The 19,886-nt window shown below is 41.8% G+C and overlaps 1 protein-coding gene and 1 long non-coding RNA gene across 14 annotated transcripts in view; one reads left to right on the top strand and one right to left on the bottom strand.

The window, feature by feature from the left end:
- sipa1l2 (signal induced proliferation associated 1 like 2) overlaps positions 1–19,886 on the bottom strand; it is a 664,341-nt gene that overhangs the window by 30,693 nt on the left and 613,762 nt on the right. For all 10 annotated transcript variants that reach the window (XM_069885039.1, XM_069885037.1, XM_069885038.1 and 7 more), the window contains one exon: positions 13,547–13,670. In XM_069885039.1, the coding sequence (XP_069741140.1) occupies positions 13,547–13,670 (124 nt within the window). The remainder of the gene's footprint in view (positions 1–13,546; positions 13,671–19,886) is intronic.
- LOC138736110 (uncharacterized) overlaps positions 1–19,886 on the top strand; it is a 108,469-nt gene that overhangs the window by 87,694 nt on the left and 889 nt on the right. The window contains exon 11 of one of the 4 annotated variants that reach the window (XR_011340094.1): positions 9,973–10,035. The exons of the other annotated variants lie outside the window; for them this stretch is intronic. This is a non-coding gene — a long non-coding RNA (uncharacterized lncRNA). Of the gene's footprint in view, positions 1–9,972; positions 10,036–19,886 lie in introns of those variants that run through there. 4 annotated transcript variants of the gene reach the window in all.

Below are 19,886 nucleotides of genomic sequence, written 5' to 3'. Positions count from 1 at the left end.
TTTTCCCTTGTCTGATAAAATTTTGATAAATACCTTAATTGTGCTGCTCTATAATAATTTTTAAAGTTTGGTGACTGCAAACCATCTTGGTTGTACCACTCTGTTAATTTATCTAACGCTATCCTCGGTTTCCCCCCTTTCCATAAAAATTTCCATATTATTCTCTTTAGTTCATTGAAGAATTCTCTGTTAAGGGAATTAGTAACGATTGAAATAAGTATTGTATCCTTGGGAAGACATTAATTTTAATGCAATTTACCCTCCCTATCAACATTAGTGGTAATTCTTTCCAATGTTCCAAGTCTTCCTGTAATTTCTTCATTAATGGCTGATAATTTAATTTGTACAGGAGCCTTAAGTTATTATCTAATCTAAACCTAGGTATCGGATTGCTTGTGTTTACCATTTAAATGGTGATTCGTTTTTAAATTCTGTATAATCCGTATTACTCATTGGCATCGCTTCACTTTTATTTGCGTTGATCTTATTTCTCCATATTCCTTCAATTTCTTATGTAGTTCTTTTATTGATATTTCTGGATCAGTTAAGTATACTATGATGTCATCTGGAAATAAACTGATTTTATACTCCTTCTCCTTTATTTTTATCCCTTTTATTTTATTTTCTGTTCTTATCAGTTCTGCCAAGGGTTCGATTGCTAATGCGAACAGTGAGGGAGATAGTGGACATCCCTGCCTAGTTGACTTACTTAATTTAAATTGGTTCAATACATATCCATTTACTGTTACCTTCGCCAATGGTCCATTATATAATGCTTTAATCCAATTAATATATTTTTCTGGTAGATTGAACCTCTGTAATACTTTGAATAAATAATTCCATTCTACCCTGTCAAAGGCTCTTTTTGCATCTAAAGCAACAGCCATTGTTGGCATCTTATTTCCTTGAACTGCATGAATTAAATTAATAAATTTACAGACATTATCCACTGTTCGTCCTTTCTTAATAAATTCAGTTTGATCTTGTTTTACTATTTGTGGTAATAATTTTGCTATTATCTTATATTCTGAATTAAGTAGAGATATTGGTCTATATGATGCTGGTGTTAGTGGATCATTCCCCGTCTTTGGTATTACTGTAATTATTGCTGTCTTACATGAATCTGGCAAGTTTTGTGTTTCTTCTATCTGGTTCATTACTTCCAGGAAAAGAGGAATTAATAACTCTTTAAATGTTTTATAGAATTCTATTGGGAATCCATCCTCTCCAGGCATTTTATTGTTCAGCAGCTTTTTAAATATATCCTGTACTTCCTCTATTTCAAATGGTTTTTATCAGCTTGTTTTGTTCCTCTTCTTGCAATTTCAGCAGTTCAATTTTAGTTAAAAATTCTTCTATTTTATCATCTTTCCCCTCGTTCTCAATTTGGTAGAATTGTTCATAAAATTCCTTAAAGTTCTCATTAATCTCCATTGGATTATATGTAATTTGTTTGTCCTTTTTCCTTGATGCCAATACAATTCTTTTAGCTTGTTCTGTTTTAAGTTGCCAGGCTAATATTTTGTGTGTTTTTTCTCCTAGCTGATAATACTTTTGCTTTATTTTCATTATGTTCTTCTCCACCATATACGTTTGTAATGTTTCGTATTTTATTTTTTTGTCCACCAATTCTCTTCTTTTTGTTATATTGTCCCATGTTGCTAGTTCTTTTTCTGTACTTACTATCTCCCTTTCCAACTGCTCTATTTCCTGATTGTAGTCCTTTTTCATCTTAGTTACATAACTTATTATCTGCCCTCTAATGAAGGCTTTCATTGCATCCCATAATATAAATTTGTCTTTCATTGATTCCGTCTTTATTTCAATGTACATTTTAATTTGGCATTCAATAAATTCTCTAAATTCCTGTCTTTTAAGTAGTATGGAGTTTAATCTCCATCAATATGTTCTTGGTGGGATGTCCCCCAGTTCTATTGCTAATAACGGGTGAGTGATCAGCCTTCCGTCGCGCATGCAGCCATCTTCAGCGCAAACTCCGGGAGATCCAAAATGAGTGGTGGACTAGCCTCGCCAAACGAACACAGCTCAGCGCGGACATTGGCGACTTCAGGGGTTTCTACGAGGCTCTAAAGTCTGTGTACGGCCCCTCACCCCAAGTCCAAAGCCCGCTGCGCAGCTCAGACGGCAAAGTCCTCCTCAGCGACAAGATCTCCATCCTCAACCGATGGTCAGAACACTTCCAATCTCTTTTCAGTGCCAACCGCTCAGTCCAAGATTCCACCCTGCTCCAGCTCCCTCAACAGCCCCTAAGGCTAGAGCTGGATGAGGTTCCCACCCTGGATGAGACATATAAGGCAATCGAACAACTGAAAAGTGGCAAAGCAGCAGGTATGGATGGAATCCCCCCAGAAGTCTGGAAGGCTGGTGGCAAAACTCTGCATGCCAAACTGCATGAGTTTTTCAAGCTTTGTTGGGACCAAGGTAAACTGCCTCAGGATCTTCGTGATGCCACCATCATCACCCTGTACAAAAACAAAGGCGAGAAATCAGACTGCTCAAACTACAGGGGAATCACGTTGCTCTCCATTGCAGGCAAAATCTTCGCTAGGATTCTACTAAATAGAATAATACCTAGTGTCGCCGAGAATATTCTCCCAGAATCACAGTGCGGCTTTCGCGCAAACAGAGGAACCACTGACATGGTCTTTGCCCTCAGACAGCTCCAAGAAAAGTGCAGAGAACAAAACAAAGGACTCTACATCACCTTTGTTGACCTCACCAAAGCCTTCGACACCGTGAGCAGGAAAGGGCTTTGGCAAATACTAGAGCGCATCGGATGTCCCCCAAAGTTCCTCAACATGATTATCCAACTGCACGAAAACCAACAAGGTCGGGTCAGATACAGCAATGAGCTCTCTGAACCCTTCTCCATTAACAATGGCGTGAAGCAAGGCTGTGTTCTCGCACCAACCCTCTTTTCAATCTTCTTCAGCATGATGCTGAACCAAGCCATGAAAGACCCCAACAATGAAGACGCTGTTTACATCCGGTACCGCACGGATGGCAGTCTCTTCAATCTGAGGCGCCTGCAAGCTCACACCAAGACACAAGAGAAACTTGTCCGTGAACTACTCTTTGCAGATGATGCCGCTTTAGTTGCCCATTCAGAGCCAGCTCTTCAGCGCTTGACGTCCTGCTTTGCGGAAACTGCCAAAATGTTTGGCCTGGAAGTCAGCCTGAAGAAAACTGAGGTCCTCCATCAGCCAGCTCCCCACCATGACTACCAGCCCCCCCACATCTCCATCGGGCACACAAAACTCAAAACGGTCAACCAGTTTACCTATCTCGGCTGCACCATTTCATCAGATGCAAGGATCGACAATGAGATAGACAACAGACTCGCCAAGGCAAATAGCGCCTTTGGAAGACTACACAAAAGAGTCTGGAAAAACAACCAACTGAAAAACCTCACAAAGATAAGCGTATACAGAGCCGTTGTCATACCCACACTCCTGTTCGGCTCCGAATCATGGGTCCTCTACCGGCACCACCTACGGCTCCTAGAACGCTTCCACCAGCGTTGTCTCCGCTCCATCCTCAACATCCATTGGAGTGCTTACACCCCTAACGTCGAAGTACTCGAGATGGCAGAGGTCGACAGCATCGAGTCCACGCTGCTGAAGATCCAGCTGCGCTGGATGGGTCACGTCTCCAGAATGGAGGACCATCGCCTTCCCAAGATCGTGTTATATGGCGAGCTCTCCACTGGCCACCGTGACAGAGGTGCACCAAAGAAAAGGTACAAGGACTGCCTAAAGAAATCTCTTGGTGCCTGCCACATTGACCACCGCCAGTGGGCTGATAACGCCTCAAACCGTGCATCTTGGCGCCTCACAGTTTGGCGGGCAGCAACCTCCTTTGAAGAAGACCGCAGAGCCCACCTCACTGACAAAAGGCAAAGGAGGAAAAACCCAACACCCAACCCCAACCAACCAATTTTCCCTTGCAACCGCTGCAATCGTGTCTGCCTGTCCCGCATCGGACTTGTCAGCCACAAACGAGCCTGCAGCTGACGTGGACTTTTTACCCCCTCCATAAATCTTCGTCCGCGAAGCCAAGCCAAAGAAGAAAAAGAGAAAGATCAGATAGCAATCTAGCTTTATACTCAGTTTTCCTAACTCTCCCTTGAATATGGGCCGACAACAAAAACATATCAATCCTTGAATATGTTTTATGCCTACTCGAATAATATAAGTATTCCTTCTCCCTTGGGTGCTGCCTCCTTCATATATCCATAAGTTTCATTTCCTGCATTGATTTAACCATAAATTTGGCCACTTTATTCTTTTTGGTAGTCTTTTGTCCAGTTTTATCCAACATTGGATCCAAATTAAGGTTAAAATCCCCTCCTGTCAATATATTCCCCTGCGTATCTACAATTTTCAAAAAATATCTTGCATAAACTTTTGATCCTCTTCATTAGGTGCATATATATTGATCAAATTCCAGAATTCTGAATATATCTGACTCTTTATCATTACATACCTCCCTGCTGGATCTATTATTTCCTCCTTTATTTTGATTGGTTCATTTTTATTTATTAATATAGCAACACCTGTGTCTTTTGAATTACATGATGCTGCCGCTACGTGCCCTACCCAGTCTCTCCTTAATTTATTATGTTCCACTTCAGTTAGCACAAATGCTATTTCTATTTTTTTTTTCAGGAAATTTAATAGTCTTTTTAGTTTAATTTGGTTATGTATTCCATTAATATTTATAGTCATATAGTTCAACATGGCCATCTCATATTCTGTTTACACCTCATTTCCGCTTCCTCACCTCCACCCTTTTCATCTCTCAGTTTTCCCTTTTTGAACTCAATGTACGACAACACTTTTAAAATATAAAATACTTCAACAACTCCCACATCTAAAATTCCCTTAACCCCAAATGTTCCCCCCCCCCCCACCTCTCTGAGATGTCCCTTGCCGGGCAACCACAACTCCCTTCTCCATTTGGATTGCGAACCCGCTCGCAAGCGTCAACTGATTTCGCAGTGACTGTCATTCTCTCCCACCCAATCCCCTCCAGAAAAGACTTTTATTTTCACATATAACAAAGCTCACCTTTTTTTTCCACCTTACTTTCTTTCTTCCCTTTTCTTTCCCTTCTTTAGTTCTTAATGGTACATTATTTTTACATCTTTATATGTATTTTGTCGTCGTTCTTTGTTCTTGTTTCATCTCTCCTTCTGTTCTGCAAATTCTCGTGCTTCCTCCGGATCCGAGAACAGTCTGTTTTGCTCCCCCGGGATAAATATTTTAAGCACAGTTGGATATCTTAACATAAATTTATAACCTTTTTTCCATAGGATCAGTTTTGCTGTATTAAACTCCTTCCTCTTCTTTAAGAGTTCAAAACTTATGTCTGGGTAAAAAAATATTTTTTGACCCTTGTATTTCAATGGTTTTTTGTCTTCTCTAATTTTATTCCTTGCCCTCTCCAATATATTTTCTCTTGCCATATATCTCAGAAATTTTTACTAAAACTGATGTTGGTTTTTGTTGTGTCTGTGGTTTTGGGGCTAGTGTTCTGTGTGCCCTTTCTATTTTCATTCCTTCCTGTATTTCTGGCATTCCCAGGACCTTTGAGATCCATTCTTTTATAAATTCCTTCATGTCTGTGCCTTCTTCATCTTCCTTTAGGCCCACTATTTTTATATTGTTTCCCCTACTATAGTTTTCCATTATATAATCTTCTGAGCTAACAACTCTTGTGACTCTTTAACTTTTTGTCACTTTCTTCTAATTTTCTTCTTAAGTCGTTCACTTCCATTTCTACAGCCGTTTCTCGTTCTTCCACATTTTCTAATCTTTTCCCTATTTCTGTCATGACCAACTCTATTCTACTCACTTTTTCTTCTGTACTTTTCATTTTTCTTTTCATTTCACTAAATTCTAATGTCAACCATTCTTTTAATGCTCTCATTTGTTCTTGAAAATTTTAAAAATCTATATACTGTCCTTCTATTTTACCTTCTATTTCCCTGTGCAGAGCTTGGTCTTCTTCTGTGTCTATACCTGTGTTTGTGTCTTCTTCTCTTATTTGTTTCTGTATCTCTTCTGATTTTCTTGTTGAGCTGCTTGCCTCACTTTGCTGGGCTTCTTCTTGCTTGTCTTCTTGCTGTTGGTCCCTCTTCTTCTGGGCTAGTCATCTGTTGGGCCTCCTGTTGCTGTTCTTCTTTACTATTACTTCCTTTCCTGTCACTTTCCTCTTCCAGCTGAGAGCCTGGTGTCGGGCATCCCTCAGCTGGTCGCACTGTGTTTGCTTGCTCCTCAGCTGGCCCCCCTCCCGTCAGTGTTCTCTTTTTCCTTAGTGTGCGCACTGCGCAACTCCTCGTGCATGCACAGTTGCGCCCTTTTGTTTGGCTTTTTCTTTGCAGTCCAGCGGTTGGGAGGTTGCGACTCTGCGGGGTCATCACCAACCTTGGGAAACGTGCTCTTTTCTCCACGACGGCTCCCCGTTTCTTCATGCAGGTAAGGCCTTCTCCTTTCTCTTCTGGGGTCTTCTTTTTTTCACGTTGTTTTTACTTTCTCCTTCTTGGATGCCATTTTCTTTCTTTTCTCCACAACTTTATCTTTTATTTGTTATGTTTTGTGTTTCTTGAACTTTGTATTTTCTTCACTTTATTTCTTCTTTTCTGGAGAAGGCTGGTATTCTCCTACCAGCCACTACTCCATCACGTGACTCCATCCCTCCCCTTTCTTGACATCTCCGTCGCCATCTCATGGGACAAACAGATATTAACTATATAACAATTTACAGAATGGAAACAGGCCATATCGGCCCTTCTAATCTGCACCAATTTACGTGCAACTCCACTAGTTCCACCTACCAACCCCCTTGCCCATAACCCTCCAACCCCTTCACATCCATGTACTCATCTAACCTCCTCTTAAATGACAGAATTGACACTGCCACAACCACCTCTTCTGGAAGATCATTTCACTCAGCCACCAGTCTCTGAGTGAAGAAGCATCCTCTTATATTATTCCTAAAGTTTTGCCCCCTAACCCTTAACTTATGGCCCCTTGTTCCAACCTCCCCTACCCTCAGGGGTATTACATGACCAGTGACAACCACAGCTACCTATGTAGCTGACCCACAGTCAGCTCTTACTACTAGGCCCTTTCAAACTATAGCACCTGGGTAGCTCTCCTGGGACCCAGGTGTGATTACTGGGTCTTGGTGCAGCATCTTTCAAATTGAAGGTGAACCTATCTGCTAAATCACCAACATGGTTATTTAAGGAGGATCCCACCCATGCAATGACATGGTGAATGATGCATCACATACTCACTCTCATGAACACCCTTGTCAGCCTCTGATTAAAAAGTATTGTCTTAAACACTGTGATTATTGCAATGAGCTGCCGCCTGACTTATCCTCGTAAATGACACACATGTTACATTAATGTATTGAAAGACTGTACCTGCCATTCCGTTCCCAGCTGGAAGGAGCAGGGGACGGCAGGCAGGGCAGTCAGGGGGTGACTGAGTCAGGCTGCCGATGGGGCAGTCAGGGGACAGGGGATGTATTTGCTGTTGTTTCTGCACTCAATGGAAGTTCATGATATTCAGATGCTGGCAACATCTGCAGTGCTGACGTCACTGGAGTAAGCGGGTTGGCCATTTTCATTTTCAAATCAGCCGTGGAGGATACCTAGGTAAGTTTAACTGGGTTCCCTGACCACCTGAGGTAGGTCAGGGACCCGGTTGGGTTCTGATCGGGTTGACCCAGTTGGACCCTTTCAAATTGCCATGTAACTGGGGCGCTAACTCTGCAAATTGCCTCACCTCCAGACCACAGTCAGTGATGATTGGTAAGAACATCTCCTCCACAATATCCATCAGTACCAGAGCACCACAGGACTGCAAACTTAGCCCCCTGCTCTACTCACTTTACATCTACAATTGTGTGGCTCAGAATGATGACGCTGCATCTAAACATTTTCTGATGATATCACAGTAGTGGGTTTTATAAATAGGGGCAATGAGTCAGCACACAGGGAGATTGAAAGCTTGGCTGAATGGTGCACCAACTACAACCTTGCACTCAACATTACCCAAACCAAGGAGCTGATTGTGAACATTAGAGGGGAAAGTCAGATGTGTATGATCCAGTGATCACTAGGGAATCAAAGGTGGAGAGGGTGAGCAAATTTAGTTCTTGGGAGTCTCTATCTTGGAGAATCTTTCCTGGACCCATCACACTGATGTCATCGTGAAGAAAGCACATCAGCAACTCAACTTCCTCAGGCGTTTACTGAGGTTTGGTATGACATCAGAAACCCTCACAAATTTCTACAGATGTGTGGTGGAACGTGTGCTGACCGGCTGAAACATGGTCTGGTATGGGGACACCAATACCTCTGATTGGAAGCCCTGCAAAAGGTAGTCAACACAGCCCAGGACATCATAGGCAAACCCACACCCACTATTGAGTACATCTACAGGGAACGCTGTCATCGGAGAGCAGCAGCAATCATCCATACTACTTAGGACATGCTCAGTTCTCACTGCTGCCATGAGGAAAAAGGCATAGGTGCCACAAGACACACACCGCCAGGTTCAGGAACTGTTTCTACCCCTTTGGGATCAGAGGCAAACTCAGATACTCATTTAATGACTCTTATTTAGCACAGTATTTATTACTGATTTTTTTCTGCATTGCACATTGTTTACATTTCTTTCTTTGTTTATATTTCTCTCTTTTGTATATGTATCTTTTGTTGAGTATAGTTTTTTTTTGCACAACCAAAAAGTAGAAATTCTGCCTGGCCCGCAGGAAAAAGAATCTCAGGGTTGTATGTGATATCATATATGTACTCTGACAATAAATCTGAATTTAAACTCACATCTTACAAAATTGTCAGAGATAAGCTATAATCTTAAATGAAAATTATTACAATGGATAAACTCTTATGCTTTTCAGAATCATTCAATTGTTCAAAACAAGCTAAATTAACAAATTTAAAAAGAACTTTATATGTAACTCAAATATTAAAGATAAATCATGAAGTCCAGAAGACAAATTTATGGCCTCTACTGTGGCTTTTGGTTGCACGATGCTAAATTGGAGGTAATGCAAGAAGAAAATGTGAACAAGTTTCATGTTGAAAACAGTGCTGGGCCATAAAGCTTGTGTGCTTTCATTTCTTTTAGGAGTGGGGTGACCAGAGGTGGAGGTCATGAATGAGAGGCACTGAATTAGGCCATTCAGCTCCACCATTTGAATCATGGCTTCCTTTCAACCCCATTTTCAGGTCTTCTCTCCATAATCGTTGATGCCCTTACTAATCAAGCACCTATCAGCCTCTAGGCTGTGGCAACGTATTCCACAGATTCACCACCCTCTTCATCTCTGCTCTAAAGGAATGTCCTTTTATTCTGAGGCTGTGTCCTCTGGCCTGAGACTCTCCCACTACTGGAATCATCTTCTCCACATGTACTCTATCCAGTGTTTTCAATACTCTGTAGGTTATCCCCCCTCATCCTTCTAAACTGCAAGCTTAACCCGATCTACTGCTCCTCATATGTTAACCCATGGAATCATTCTCGCAAACCTCCTCTGAACCCTCTCCAATGCCAGCATGTCCTTCCTTATACAGTAAAATCCCCATTTTCCAAAACAATCAATTGGAAACTCAAACAACTGATAATAAAATGAGGAAATATATAAATAGATAGATTTTAGAATAAATAAAGTTTAAATAAAAGTTTAAAATTGTAAAACTAAAGCAACACTCAACCCATTAGGAGCAAACATTCAGCCAGCAGAGCACCCTGGTCATGCCCCCCCCCCCCCACCCTCCATAGCAGCTGTTTGAACAAAGTTTCACTCAAGTTGTTTTTGAATAAAATGACAGTGCCCAGGATGAAGAGCCACCCAATGCCACTCACCCCTGGGGCGACACTCCTGAAGTGTCTCTTATCCCTGCTGTTACAGCTCTTGCGAATGGGGTTCGAATATGAAGAAAGGTGTGCTGAGGGGCTGACCAAGACACTCGTGTAGAGGTGAGTCGGGTTGTCAATGCAAGGGGAGGGAGTTAGTGCCAGAAATCAGGGTTCGAATTTAAATTTTGTAGGTTACGGAAATTAAAGTAAACTTCACATCATTAAAGATTACAATACTGATTTTTTTTTCAAAATACTTTACGTTTTCACTATCTTTTGTCTTTTAAACCCTGTATTCTTAATGCAAGTGTATTAGTTACACATTAGAAGAGTGAGTCTCAGTCAACCAGATCCCCAAAGTTGCCTGATAATGGGTATTTTACTGTATATGTGGCCCAAAACTGCTAACAATACTCCAAATGTGGTTTGACCAATGCCTTATAAAGCCTCAATGTTACATATTTGCTTTTATTCCTCTCGAAATGAATGATAACATTGCATTTGCCTTCTTTACAACTGACAAAACCCACGTTAATGTTGAGGGAATTCTCCACAAGGATCCCAAAGTCTCTTTGGATATGTGTTTTCTGAATTTTCTCCCCATTGTGAGAACAATCTACACCTTTATTCCTTCTATCAAAGTACACTTCCCTACACTGTATTCTACCTGCCAGTTCTTTGCCCATTCTCCCAATCTTTTTAAGTCCCTCTGTAGACTCCCTATTTACTCAACACTACCTGCCCCCCCCCATCTTCACATCATCCACAAACTTGGCTACAGAATCATCAATTTTATCTTCTAAATAATTTACATTCAATGTGAAAAGTAGCAGATCCAACACTGACCCCCACTGCAGAACACCATTGATCACTGGCAGCCAACCAGAAAAGGCCCTTTTTATTTTCACTCTTTGCCTTCTGCCAGTCAGCCAATTTTCCATCCATGCCAGTACCTTTCCCATAATACCAAGGGCTTCTATCTTATCAATGGCATTATGAAATACTAAGGAAACAACATCCATTGACTTTTCTTTGTTTGTCCTATATGTTAATTACTCAAAGCAAGAGCTCTCCTGAAGGAAACCTCAGTTCTTATTTTATAGCTTTCCTAATAGACTGCTACAGCTGTGTGGCATTTCTCTTTCAAAAAAAGTTAAATGTCCAGAGTAAGTAAAAGAGCTTCCATTTGATGGAAATACAATGGGTGGGCAAGTAACAGGTGGCAACTGAATAAACCTCTGAATAAATCTTTTTAAATACAAGAGGTAGGAGGGAAATAGACAACATTATGGATGCAGAACAGGGTATTCTAAATAATCTACTTATGTTCCATAGATAAAACCCATCTGTCTCTCCCTGACACTCAATGGCATACCATCATTTAATCCTCTACTTCCAATAGAGGTTACCATTGACAAGAAACTGAACCGGAGTTGCCATATACACAAGGTTTCCACAAGAGCAAGTCAGAGGCTTGCAATCCTGCAAGAAAGTAACTCACCTCCTAAAACCTCAAAATCTGTCCAAGGTTCAAGTCAGGATGTGATGAAACATTCTCCATGCCTGGATGAAAACAGCTTCAACAATATTCAATAAGTTTGATGTCATCCAGGATAGAGCAGCCCACTTGATTGGCAGCCCATCCACAAACATTCACTCGCTTCACCACCAACACACGGTAGCAGCAGTTGGTACCATCTACAGGATGCACTAAAGCAACTTATCATGACTCCTCTGACAGTATCTTCCAAACTGAAGGCATCTACCAGCTAGAAAAACAAAGGCAGCCAAAGAATGGGAACACCATCACAAGGAAGTTGTTCTTCAAGCCACACACCAGCCTAACTGTTCCTTCACATTCAGTGTCAAAATCCTGGAAATCCCTCCCTTGCATCATTGAGGATATATCCATACCTCAAGGACTGATGATGCTGGGTTCAAGGTGGCAGATCACTATTTTTGCAATTTTACAAAACGTTTGCATTTGGAATACTGATCGCCCCATTACAGGAAGGATCCAGAGGGTTGGGAAAGAGTTCTGAAGAGATTTACCAGGATTATGTGAGAGATAAAGGAGAGGCAGGATAAACTTTGGTTGCTTTCTCTGGAGTATTGGTGGCTGGGGAGGTTTATAAAATTATGAGAGGCATTGATAGGATAGGATTAGAATCTGATCCCCAGGGAAAAAATGTAAATTTAGTACGCATTAAAAGTGAGAGGAGGACATTTGTTTCATGCAGATGTACAGGACATCTACATGAGGCGGAGGCTTAAAAAAGCAGCTTCTATCCTCAAAGACCCCCACCACCCAGACCATGCCCTCTTCACTCCACTACCATCAGGAAAGAGTTACAGGAGCCAAAAAGCAAGCACATAGGGGCCTCTTCTTCCTCGCTGCCATCAGATTCCTAAATAATCAATGAACCAAAGTCACTGCCTTACTTTTTGTCCACTACTATTATTTTTTATATATTAGTGTTGTAAGATGGTTCATATTATGAATGATTGCAACGAGATGCTGCTGTAAAGTACCAAATCTCGTGACTTGCTCATAACAATGAATTCTGATTCAGATTTTTTTTTAAATAGCAGAAACCAAGCTGCCAGAAGTAGTGATCAATGCAAGTATGATCGTAATATTTAAAAGGATGTTAGATAGACAGAGAATGGAGGGAAATGGATGTGTGCAGGCAGTAGAGATATAATTTAATTTGGGCATCATGTTTGGCAGAGGCATTGTGGACTAAAAGGCCTGTTCCTGTGCAATACTGTCCCATGTTCTCTGACATAATTAGGGAAGGGCAATTAATTTCTGGCTCAGCTTGTGTTGCCACATCAATTAAATAAATTTTTAAAACTGGAAGCAAATTGAAGGTTTTGCGTGGGAATAGAGGCAATGTGATGGGTAGGGATGGAGAGGGATTGGGACACAAGCAATACTGGAATAGAGAATAGAGCTGGAAGGCAGGAGGGAAAGAGTGAAAAATGATGGGGGTAGATTGGAATGAGGAGGAATGGAAGCAAAAGGGGGATGATCTAAAAGGGTTGTGGAAAATATTCAGTTGAAATAAAGAAATTTTATGAAATTATTTGACTCCCATCAAATTATCCAAGAAAAGGGTGAATAATTTTATTCAACAAGCTTTAGGTTAGTAGACTGATTATTGAGATGTAAAATGCAAATCACACTCACAGCCTCAACTCACTGCTACCTTCGAGAAGAGGGTGCCGAAGCCTGAGTCCAACACCTCTTGGTCCAAACACAGTTGTTCTTCCCCATGAGCTCGCAGACTCTTGAATCCCTCCTTACTACCATAAGCTACTCCAGCACCTCAAAAAGATGTCTGCACGATTGAAACACCATTTCTTTTCCTTGCACCACGATAACTGTGACTATTATCTTATATATTTATTATCTCTTTCCATACAGTAATTTAAATGAGTATTATTGACATTTTTTTTACCAAGTATCTGTTTGGTTGCAGCAAGAATTTTGGTCCACATGGACATTGTCATATACAAATGACAATAAACTTATTATCAATAAAGTGTGGCTGTGGTTTGGCAAACATTTAAGCAACGTTTTCATTGTAGTTTATGAAAGGATGATCTCAAGTTGTACCTACCCTGCATCATCACAGTGATCTTTTCTTTCTGCTTGGCCAATATGCAGAGATAACTCTTCAGCTCCTTCCATGCTTTGTGCTGACTGCATATCATTCAGCGTGCAGAACGAGGCCACTCTCTGATCTGAGGGTGCAGAAATCAAGAAGTTTAGAATGCAGCGCAGAAGGTCTCATTTGGAGAGAAACAAAAGCCATTGTGTGTTAGAGCAGCTCAATCAAGCTGGGCAGAAAACCATGTCTGCACCTCACATTCAGCATTACCTCTCTTTATTCAGTTCATGCTAAAGGCAAGTTTGTGACATTCAAAAAGCATTCAATTCAAATCACTGCAAGAACTGAAGGATTTTACATTAATGCTACGAGGTAAACCAGAGAACATCACTTTCTTTTTGACAGTTTTATCCAGAGACTAGCCCCGAGTTCAACTGTCCACATACATCAGAGATAACTGACATGATCCATTCTGATTAGCTGTTCCTAATTGGAAATGGAGGCTGTTCTTACCTATGCCTCTAAAGCCCAGCAAAATCTGTACAGACATTTTAGACAGAACTGCCCTTTTACTTCATCTAACCACATTGTTCAATCACATGAAGGCACCACATTCATGTCACAGCAACTGCAAAATCCCAAGTCACCTCCATGATGTGTGAAAATGAACAGGCCTGAGATCTTTGGCAAAGTCAAAGATTGAAATTAAAGTTAAAACAATCCTACAGCCTTTTCCCATGGCATCCACAGATACCTGATTTCATGCAATGAAACATTCGTGAGTATGCAGGTCAAAGTATGTCACATTTCCAATGAAAGGCTCAAAAATTTCATAAGATGCCTTCAAGGTCACTTAATTACACTGAGTGTGATAGCCCCGCATTGGCATAAACAAGCCATCTTGAAATTGGATAAACAGTGTCATGCACAGCCTTCAACAATCAATCATTCAGCAATTCAGCCTGAAGCAAACCATCAAATCTCACTTAAAAATGACGAGAACAGAATTCTTTTGCTGCTTTTGAGAATTATACCCAATAAAATTAATGTGTTCTTAATCTTTTTAAATGCTTATCATAGATCATCAAATTATCTCAGTCTGCTCAGACCACCCATGCTGTCTCCCACAGTCTCCCCACTCATTGAATCTCATGCTTCCTGCTCCCCCTCCCAGCATCTTACCTCCCTCCCAGAGACTTTCATTTTTATAGTCCCCTCATGAACTTTTCACTCTCTCTCCTTCATTTTCTCATTAACTTTATTGCCTGAGTGTTGTCAAGGACCTACTAATACTGCTCCCACAGTCTTCTCAGATTTGCATGCCCCCTTTTTCTGTCATTTCATTGATCTCAGAGGTCATCAATCTCTCAAGCTGCCTTCTACAGACCTCTCACAGATACCTGAGCTCCATCCCAAGCATCCACCTGAATGACACTTCAGAAAAATATTGCTTCCAAATTTCTACAAACTGCATCATAACCTGCACCAACACGGCTCACTCCTCATTGTTGACCTCAATGACCTGCGTTGATTTTCTCCATACTAAATTCAGTCTCTTTTATACAAATCATCCATGGATTTGCTCATCCTTCAACACCCTCCTTGCATTTAAGTACACCCAGAGTCTAGATCCAACATGGTCTTTGCCTCCTGTGGCTCTCTCCTTTCATCTCCCCACTCCAGCCTTCACAGTAATCAGTGAATTCTCAAACCTGCCTTTTCCCCTTTGCCCATGGTTCAGTTCACCTCTGGGTATCCCCCTCTTCTCCATAACTAGTGCAGAACATGTAGCATAAACCATAGACATTGTAATGTTTAACTCATGAATTGTATTAAATAACAGGGGAAAGGAAGTGCCTCTGGTATGGAAATCTACAGTTAAATTGAAATGTTATCATTTGATGCTGAATCGCTATATATCATTCAATACTAAAGGATTATATATTCAAACTCAGTTATGTCTTAGTGTACAGTAAACATAAACCCATCTGACCTAAAAATGCATTTTAATTTTTGTACATAAATATTATTCCTCCATTGATTGACAGGAACAGATTACTGCAGGAAGTTTTGTAAAGAAGATGTAATGATTTCTTTGGTCTGAAATACAACAATATGGAAGGGATTTCAAATGGCATAACTAATGCAACTTGCCAAATTAATCTAGAATTAATACATTTTTCTACCGCAGGTATTTTCCAAGGCTCATCATTGCTTTTGATGCCACAAAAGATGGAGAAAATACAGCAAAGTGATTGAGCAATAAAATAAAATGTGGCTCATGCATGCAATGCCAGCAAGGTCAGAAGTCATATCAAAGGAGCCCATGTTTGATGAAAAAACAAATGCAAGATATGCAGAGTTAAACAGGGATTAGGCCAGATTATTTTGGGAACAACATGAAGCAGCCTTGTTGGAACTAAAACAAGTGAAGTAACAGGCTATCAACAACTGACAACTATTACCATATCAAGCACAGCAACTCCAACACAGACATGTATTTCTTAAGAACATAAGAGGTGGAGGTTTCTTGCTTTCAAATACACTAGTTTAGATGCTAGTTTGATATGTGGAGGCGTGGATTTTTTAAAAGCTGAATTTGATGTATTTTAATATTCGTGAAAGCTTACAAAATCCCTCTACACTATGTATTTCTCAGTGATTGTCTCACAAATAATACTTAATTTAGGGAAAGCTAATAATTATTTCCATTACCCTCAACAAAAATGACGGAGCAGCATTTATTTTTTTTAATTAACTAGTCAACAACAGATCAGTACTGTTGCCATAGCGGTAAGCATGACACTGTTATAGCCAGTGATTGAGACTTGGGTTCAAATCCTGCACTGGCTGTAAGGAACTTGTATGTTTTCCTTGTGTCTACATGGGTTTTCCCGGGGGGTGGGGGTGGGGGGGCTCTGGTTTCCTCCCACTGTTTAAAAATGTACTGGGAGTGTAGGTTAATTGGGTGGCACAGGCTTGTGGGCCAAAATGGCTTGTTGCCATCCTGTGTGTGTCTAAATTTTAAAAAATTCATAAATAATGGCTTCTGGCAAGTGAATACACTTGTATTATTCATGTGCTTCTCACAGTTAAATCAATCTTTAATACTCACTATTTATTAAGAATAGTCACTTCAATAAAGTACATAGAATCACAGAACCAGTTGAAAGAAAGTGGCTATCAATTATCTCGACAGACTAGAAGTCGAGATTAATAGGTTTCAATCACTATAAACTTACACTCACATCTTACATGCAGTTTGCCCAATTCCAAGGAATTACTGAGGGAGGGGGTTGGGTGGCACTACCTACAGTATCAGGGGTAGGCCAACCAGTACAATGATTGCAATACAGTGTTCCACCACATTCACCCCTTCTTTTGAAACAAAGTCTGGAGTATCAGAGTCCATTCAGAGTCTATTTATGGGTTCAGTTTATTTGGTGGTTTTCTCCGTCGAACTGACCTTTGCAGTGCCAGCTGTGGTGTTGCTGTAGGCTCCTGGGCAGTGCTCCGTGTGATGGGCTGTGATTCGGATGGCTGAACAGAATTAGTTGGGGCTAGTTCATGGGGGGGTGTGTGGGTTTGGGGGGGCAGCTGATGCCGATGGTAGGGTTGGATCTTCAACCGTGTCTCTGCTAGTCGTGGGGAAGAGCGTGAAGAGGTTAGGCAGGGACTTAATGACAGTGGTCGTAGTCGTATCTGGACAGGGGATGACGAACGGGATAATGGAACTGTGGTTTAAAAAAAAGCCATTAAGCCGTCATTGCATTCTCCATGGTCCATGTGGACAGTTCAATCAGATTGGAACTTTCAGGACTTTGATCCAGAAAAGTTGTAAACATTTAGGCCAAGATGGTGTTTGTGTGGGAGTTGCTAGTATCCAATGTACCTGATGCCCCTGCCCTAACTAATATAGGTGGTGGGTTTAGGACATTACATCAAAGAAACATTGTCAAGTCACCCATATTTTTCATTCATACCATGCCTTACACAGTAAAGATGAGATAATATTTCTCCACTACCATGGAGCAGATTTACATAAATAGAAGTTAAAATATTGAGACATATACAATAACAGTCCATGGTACACTATTCACATATGTTCTGGGAATTCAGGAGTCTGGTGGCTTGGGGGAAAAATTGTTTCCCACTCTGGACATAAGGGCCTGAGTGCTATGGTACCTCTTACCAGATGGCAGAAGGGAGAACAGTTTACACGAGGGATGTGTGGGGTCTTTCACAATGTTTATTGCTTTTCGCCTGCGTTGCATGTTGTAGATGTCCCTCATGGTAGGAAGAATGGCCCCAATGATCTTTTCCATTGACTTCACTATCCTCTGCAGGGTCTTGCAGTCCGAGGTGGTACAGCTTCCAAACCAGGCGGTGATGCAATTGCTCAGGCTGTTCTCGATACATCCTCTGTAGAATGTAGTGAGGATAGACGGTGGGAGATGAACTTTCCTCAGCCTTCGCAGAAAGTAGAGGCGCTGCTGGGTTTTCTTGGCTATGAAGCTGCTGTGAAGGGACCAAGTGAGATTCTCCACCAAGTGCACTCCAAGGAACTTGATACTCTTGATGATCTCAATGGTTGAGCTATCATTGGTCAGTGGAGAGTGATACCTTGGGACCTCCTGAAGTTGACAACCATCTCTTTTGTTTTATTAACGTTCATATACTGGTTGTTGGCTCTGCAGCCATCCGTTAGTGACTGCACCTCATCTCTGTACGCTGACTCATTATTCTTACTAATAAGCCTCACACAGTCGTGTCGTCAGCAAACTTGATGATGTGGTTTGAGTTGTGTTTAGCTGCACAGTTGTAGGTCAGCACAGTGAACAGCAGTGGACTAAGCACCCAGCCCTAGGAGCTCCCCATGCTCAGTGTGATGGCCTTGGAAATGTTGTTATCGATCCAGATTCCCTGAGGTCTCTCCAACAGGAAGAATCCAATTGCAAAGGGAGGTGTTTAGACCCAGCAGGCTCAACGCCGTTATCAGGTACTGAGGTATGATTGTGTTGAATGCCGAACTGAAGTCTGAAAACAGCATTCAAACATACAAGTCCTTATTTTCTAGTTGAGTGAGAGCTAGATGGAGGCTGGTGGTGATGGCATCGTCCATAGATCTGTATGTGAACTGCAGGGGGTCCAGTAACGGGGGCAGCAAGAGCTTGATGTGTCCCATGACAAGTCTCGAACCACTTCATGACAGGTAGGTGGGAGTGCGACAGAGTGGTAGTCATTGAGGCAGGACACAGACAACTTATTTGGCACGAGGACAATGGTGGTGGCTTTGAAGTGTGTTGGGACCACGGTGCTTCTCAGGGAGATGTTAACGATGTCAATAAGAATATCTGCCAGCTGAGCCGCACATCCCCTGAGTTCTCTGCTAGGAACATTATCCAGTCCAGCAGCTTTCCCTGGGTTGACCTTGCCTAACATTCTCCTCACTCCAGCCACTCCACCCGATCATTTGGAGAAGAGATGGTCTTCTTCGCCACAATATTGTTTCTCGCCTCAAAACATGCGTAGAAGTTGTTCAGTGCGTCTGGGAGGGAGGAAGTATCACCAGCACAGGCAGATGGTGGAGTCCTGTGGTTGGTGATATCTTGGATGTCCTTCCACATGTGTCATGTGTCCTTGATGACCATGAAGTGACTACGAATGTGCTGGGCATGCACACACTTTGCTTCTCTGATGGCCTTAAACAGCTTGGCTTAGTTCCTCAATAGTACACACATCTCCGCAGTCATTCATGCCTTCTGATTAGAGGAGTAATGATGGTCTTGGGCACAGTGACATCACCAGTACACTAACTAGTATAATTGGTCACTGATGCTGTTTACTCCTCCAGATTTATGCAGTCACCATCGGTTGCTGCTTCTTCGAACACGTCCCAAAGCAGTCTCGATGTACATGAATGGCTCCTGCTGGCCAGGTTTTAACCAGGTTCAGAACTGGTCTGGAGCGTGTGATGAGCAGTCTGTATGCTGGGATTAGCATTACAGAGATGTGGTCTGAGTATCCGAGGTGGAGTGAGGGAGGAGGAAATATTTGCAATTGTTGGATCTACCTGGTGAGCAGTACACTCTGAGACAGTGATGTGTGGGTAGGGCAGAAGACCAATGTGTGGTGGGTGGTGTGTGAGTAGGGCAGAGATGTGTGGAAGGGCAGAGAAACAATGTGTGTGTGGGTAGGGCAGAGAACCAATGTGTGGGTGGGTGGGTGGTGTGTGGGTAGGGAAGAGATGTGTGGGTAGGGCAGAGAACTAATGTGTGGGTGGGTGGTGTGTGGGTAGGGCAGAGATGTGTGGGTATGACAGAGAACCAATGTGTGGGTGGATTGTGTG

The sequence above is a fragment of the Narcine bancroftii genome, chromosome 6 (assembly GCF_036971445.1).
Source record: "Narcine bancroftii isolate sNarBan1 chromosome 6, sNarBan1.hap1, whole genome shotgun sequence".
Taxonomy (NCBI): Eukaryota; Metazoa; Chordata; class Chondrichthyes; order Torpediniformes; family Narcinidae; genus Narcine; species Narcine bancroftii.
The sequence above is the reverse complement of the archived record's forward strand: the minus strand, read 5'-3'. Positions and strand labels throughout refer to the sequence as shown.